The sequence below is a fragment of the Channa argus genome, chromosome 2 (assembly GCF_033026475.1).
Source record: "Channa argus isolate prfri chromosome 2, Channa argus male v1.0, whole genome shotgun sequence".
In the NCBI taxonomy this organism is placed as follows: Eukaryota; Metazoa; Chordata; class Actinopteri; order Anabantiformes; family Channidae; genus Channa; species Channa argus.
Genome location: NC_090198.1, coordinates 16,169,647 through 16,175,978, shown reverse-complemented (window position 1 = coordinate 16,175,978; position 6,332 = coordinate 16,169,647). Strand labels below are relative to the sequence as shown.

The 6,332-nt window shown below is 37.0% G+C and overlaps 1 protein-coding gene across 1 annotated transcript in view; it reads left to right on the top strand.

The window, feature by feature from the left end:
• The window catches only part of uacab (uveal autoantigen with coiled-coil domains and ankyrin repeats b), a 43,830-nt gene continuing 37,498 nt past the window's right edge, over positions 1-6,332 (top strand). The window contains exon 1 of the mRNA XM_067495859.1: positions 1-218. Within this exon, the coding sequence (XP_067351960.1) occupies positions 153-218 (66 nt within the window). The 5' untranslated portion in view covers positions 1-152. The remainder of the gene's footprint in view (positions 219-6,332) is intronic.

Here is a 6,332-nt window from a genome sequence, read left to right as displayed (position 1 = left end):
ATCAATCAAAGTGGGATCAGAGTTGTGCTTAGGCGTCAGGTGAAACTCGCTCCGTGAGGAAAAGGGTAGATAAAAGTTACTTCGCCTGAACTTTCTGGAAACTTGTTGCACTTCTTATGAGCGTATTCACCAAAATAACATTTTAACAGCAGATGCTAAGACGTTACAAGATGAAGAGCCTCAAGTATCGATTGAAAAAGCATGAAGTTACTATCACAGTAAGTTGAACATTTTTTGTGTAAAAACTTAGTTTAGCTAATATTTCCGTAGTCTACCGTTGCATTCGCTCTGCGTTGATAAACAATGCTAAAGCTAGTCGTTGTGTTTTACCATCCTGGGGGTTAGTGTTGCTGTTTGCGAGCCCGACCTTCTGATCTCAACTACCACATTAACCACGGTCACGTTCCCATGGTGGCTGTTGTCTGGTGAGAATGGAAACCGCCAGCAAGTTGACGCACCTGTACATCAGCGCGAGCGGTGGCTGTCACCGTGCCTGAACGTGTGACAGCTAACCCCGTTGTCAGAATAGGTTGGTTGTTATCACTGACGAAACTCATACTCTCTGATGTCTTTTGGAGGTAGGGTTCACCGATTTGTCAAGGCAATAACCCCCCTCCACCATTAGAAACTGGAGTGTCAAAGCAACTCATCCGTACTATACTTGTTCAACTGTTTCTACTGCTGCCTGTGTGATGAAGGCTTAGGCTGAATGTGCAGTGTTGCAACTCTATAAAAGCTAAAACTAATAGCTGTTTCATACAAGGAAAAATACTTTTAGTTTTACTTAAAAGTACTTTTAAGTACTTCTACTGTATCTGACCACCAGCCCTAAACATTAACATGTTAAGTTAGTTTTCATAATACAAAAAAGAACTGATGGCTTATAATGGTAAATCAGTGATGTAACATTGATTTTCTGCCACATAACTAATTAGTTAAGCAAAACTGACTAGTTTCTCTGAGTGTCTTTGCAAAACAGAAATGCAGTTAACATGCTACACAATACAGATGACTTAAAAACATTACAACAAGCTCCCTCATTTCAGTAGAATTTCTGGCAATTAGCCATCCAGGATTCTTGGCACCATGGATACACCATAACTCCCTCCAGGAATTTTACAGTGATTGTAGTCATGTGTTGCAAGAATGATATTGTGTAATACATTGTACAGTATAGAAGATCCATTAGATCTGTGTTTATCAGCTACCTCCAATATCATTGGCTGTAAAGTAGAATACATTTTTCACAGCCACCAATGTATTTTACCTAATAGAAATAGATGCAGCACACACACACTACCAAACACCCACTGCATGTTCACAGTTCAATGTGCAGTGGGTGTTTGGCACTGCAGTCTGTGTGCAGTGGCTAGCAATTACCATGAGAAAGGCACAAAGCCTGAGTAGCTGTGTGTGGTAAACTATCTGTCCCCTTTTTTAGAGAGCAAAGCCTTTCAGGAATGAAATGGTATTGTATCCCCATTGACACTTGTCACGCTCATTCAGTTATATGCAGATACCCATTTAAAATTCAAGGATGAAAATACTTATTTCTGCCCTGCAGCATTTTCACTGCCATCAGTTTAGAAACTACCAGGAAAAGCTCAAGTTAAGTTGTGAGGAAACAGGCATTACATTTACACAGGTCTGAATGACTATTTCACAACATTCCCATTGCATTCCTCTGTACACAAGAAACACTGAGAAACTGCAGTATACTGACTGGCATCACTGTCAATCTGAGCTCATTCTAAACCTATTTAAAGGCTGTAAATATTCTGGTAGATTTCTGATTTGTGTGTTGCCAAAGGTAAAGGTATACAGACAAAAGTATTCTGTCCCCTTCACTTTTTGCATGCATTAGGTTTTAGATTTAATTTTAAATTGATAAAATTACAATTTTTACAAAATATCAAAATGTTTTGTTAAATTCAGTTGCTTTAATTTTCCTAAACATGTGTCTAGATCAGAGTCCACCTGTGGCAAACTGAATTGTGTTAGAATGGGAAATCTTTCAGAAGAGCGTGCAGCTAAAAAGAGGTCTTTCAAGGAAAACCTGCTCTCGATACTCCTGAAAATTTGCAGTAGGATTCTACATTGCGTATTGAGTCATCGCAGCATGTTTCAGTGTTATCTTGTAACCTTTGAAGGTCATAAGCAATAAATCAAACCTATCAGTCAATAGGATTTTAGACTGACAGCATCATGCACTGTCAACAGTGTTTTAGACGTGTTGGTTGCTCAGCAGTACAACTTGCTTGGGACATGAACTCACTTTTTCTTGGTTTGTGACTGATTTATTAGGAAACCTACATCTGCATTTTCTGAGTGGGAGAGGCAAGAGGGAATTTAGAGGAAACTTGAGTTAAGTATGTGAACAAACAGTAACTGAATTCCGCCAGAGAAAACAAAACACAATATTATTCTACTTTTTTCAGTGTACAGCTATTATCTACTTAAGTAACTAAGTGTGTCTGAATTAAAAACGTATTCAGTTTATTATTTAACTGAGAAAGCAACTCCTTATAAGCTGAAACCAAAAAATACTTCCAAGTTTAGTTACTTTCTACAATATTAACAATACATAGAGTTAGAGACACATAGAGTTTTGTTGATGCATTGCTCAACTAATGATTGCAACTCCTAATATGACAGCTTTTTATTTCTTAGTGTGACAGTTAAAGATTCCTTTATTATTCCTTTATTGTAAAATGCAGAAAATAAGGCTTTTGTGTTCACGTCGATTTTAGTTTTTGACATTTTTTCTAGTAGATTTTGGCAATAAGTATGACTATCGTAAAAACAAATGGCAAAGAAAGAAGATGAATAGATGAAAATGTCATCAATTTGGTCTGACTGGTCTGACTCCAAAAAAAAACATCTTAGCTGGCCACAAAATACAAATTTCCAAAGCAAATATGCAGAAAATGTGTCAAGCTTTAGCAAATATTGGCATTCAATCATAGTTGGCTCTGCAAAGGCAGGACCTGCACGTATAGCACTTAAATGGAAAAAAAAAAACTGGATTCTCAGGTTAGTTTTGAGATTGGGCTGAGCCATACCAAACTCTGCTCACTGCTTGTTATCACAGCAAACATCTGTATGCACCAGTTGTCTCGGCAAAGGAGTTAATGTAGCTGTCATCCTTTGTGCAGCCCATATGAAATGTGTTTCTGAGAGAATATACACTCTGGTCTGGGATTGCATAAATGTATCATTTCAAATTATTTATCTCATTCTCCTACTTTTGAGAACTTTAGTTACATTCCAAACAAGCAGTTTGGAAATGTTCTCTATCAGTTCCTGTGCTTTCATTAGATGGTGTTTTTGGCATGTCAGATCTCATTTGATAACACTTGGAAGATAGGACATAACTTGTCAAACAGGTAACGAAAGCATTTTCTAATCTGTTCCAGATAATGCAGTCTTCTTTTCTATATTTCATACAAAAGATATGACATATAGATGTGTAGGATTTGGAGTTGTTAAAGGGCAGAGCTGACAGCTAAAATTATTTACTTTTGCTGCTCAGCCACTTTTTCAGTAATTATGTAATGAGTAATTGACTTGTGTTTAGTTAATTTGCTAAACACATCACAAGCTACTGTATGTATTATAAAGTTAGCTGTCAGTTTTACCAACCAAGTTGGTAGCACAAATCTGCAAAGAAGCAAAATACTCATTTCAGTATGATGATCAAAAATTGGCTTTGCAAACGTTTAAAAAGACATTTTTTTTCTTTTTTTGTTTTTTTTGTTCTTTCGGCTTATACCTTGAGTTCAGGGTCGCCACAGCTGATCATTTTCCGCATGTTAATTACCATGCAGTTAACGGATCATTGTCCGAATTTTGATTTGGTACAGTTTTTACGCCGGATTCCCTTCCCGACGCAACCCTCCCCAGTTTCTACCGGGCTTGGACCAGCACTGCGCAGCTGGGGAGGGGAATGGGCTGTTAGGGGTTCAGTGTCTTGCATAGAGACACTTCAACATATGCAATTATCGTATAATGCATATAATTTTCATATCATGATTATTAGTTTGCCCATTACCTTTATAGTGTGGTTATTATGTATTAAAGAATCAAAGGTTTTATACAGCTATTAATGGTTATGTAAAAAAAGCTGTAAGCAGAGGTGTTTCAGGAAAATGCTGAGCTTTCTAAGATTTTTGTTTTGGGTGACGAAGTACCTAAATGCTCATGTAACAGAGCTGTTTGCAATTTTCTGGTCTTCTGCATAAATTGTTCACAAACTGTCATCTTTAGTAAAGTCACAATTAATAAGAAACACAATCGGACTTATGTTTTTAACACGCCCAATAAATGAAGGGATGGTGAAAAATAACTGGTTAAGCCACCTTTGGCCACAGTAACCTCAAACAAGTGCTTCCTGTAGCTGTTGATTAAGACCTACAATAAGCTGAGGAGGAATTTTAGACTACTTTTTCTTACAGATCTGCTTCAGCTCAGCCATATTCTTATCAAAACTGGTGTGAATGGCTCTTTAGTTAATTTCACTACATCTCTATTGGGTTGAGGTTTGGGCTATGACTGTGGTCCAAGTCCAGAGGCAGCAAAGCAGTCCCAATAATGATGCTCCTTACATCATCATTTTCATGTTAGCTCATGGTTTTCTTTTAATGTCATACATAGTGCTTTGTTTTCTTCTCAAACAATTCTACCTTTGATTCATCCATCTAAAGGACATTTGCCCAGTGTTGTTGTGGGGTGTCAAGATGGTCTTAGGTAAACCTCAGGCGTGCTTGGCTAATTCTATTAGGATCAGTAATTTGGGAATGACTGTTTATTTTTCAATGCCAACTTTGAAGGGCAGAAGGTAGTGCATGGAGTTTTGTGACAACCAAATCTTTTTCACCTTCAGTTGGGGGAGGCAGTTAAGCACACCAGTAACATCTAAATTGGCTTAACTGTTTAAACAATCATTCAGATGTGGCCCACATCTCTATATGCAAATGTTTACACTGGTGACATTGACTTTACCATAAATTGTTGCTATAAATCAGGCATTACTTTGGTAGATCAACCACCCACGTTATAATGGTATATATGTTACTGGTAATTAAAATCATGGGATGCACATTTTTGTCAATCACATCTATTAATAGAAAATTCACACAGAGCACAGACCTCCATGAAGGAGGTGTTTTGAGTCTCACAAATTAACTTTATATCATTAACTATCAAAGAAATCACAAACGCAAATAAGGTGAGCTCTGAGTACTGTGTACTGAGTGCAGTTTCTACTTTTATGTCAGGATTCTGTAATCTTTTACAGGGCTTGACATAAATTTTTTAGCCCATTTGCCCTTCAGGCACGTGGCTGACATGTTTTTCTTGCCCAGTAGCCAAACTTCCTTTTCGAAACAGAAAATGTAAACCTCTTAAAAGATAGCTAAACTAAATAAACAGTGATTTTGACAATAGTTATATTTTGTTAAAATGGAAAACTTTCAGCTGCAGCAAAGTTGAAGTTACGACTGTACCTGTGTGTTTGTTTATGCACCTTTTTATTTCAGGTTTAACTACAACTAGCATCAAGCAGCACTAAATGATCAGCTAAATGTGAAGCTACTCGATGAATATTTTCTAAACTCCCAGAACACCCAGAATTTGCCACATTCACACAAGGTAAATGATGTTTTTTAGCACACATCAACATTATTAATGCTTTATAAGGTTATGATGACGTTAGTAAACAGAGGTAGGAAAGCATCAGATGGGGGGAAAATAACCATGCAGTCTCTGGTTCACATGTAATAACAGATCGTGGACACTTTAAGAGCTAACCAGTTTGTGGCGAAGAGAGACAATGTTTGAGAAACAGACTGTCGCATTTATTTTTGCCTGGTCAAGCAGCTGCATGATGCAGTGTATTCTTTTACCTCACTGAGCATTCTGTATTGTACTTTTTTGGAGTGATCTTGGCTAGGTTCCCACTTTTGTCAATCATCTCTAATAATAGACAAAATGTCTACCTTAGGACCTGTAGGTTGAGTTTATTATGCCTACCCCTCACTCACTATATTCTTATCCACTTTCAGCTGAAGAGGCTATGTATCATATCTGTATTGTTAACAAATCAACATGTTAATCATTTGATGATGGTCAAAAAAGTATTACTCTTCAATACTATTATTGAGTCCCAGGTACAATTGGTGATAGTGACTAGATAAATGTTTTCCCTACATTGCCCTATAAATGTAGGGCAAATGTTGAAATGTAATGCCTAAGAGTAAAGAAAATAAGTAAATTTAATAAATGAAATGTGGGGAAGTAAAAGAAACATTAAAACTCACAAACATTAAGGGACT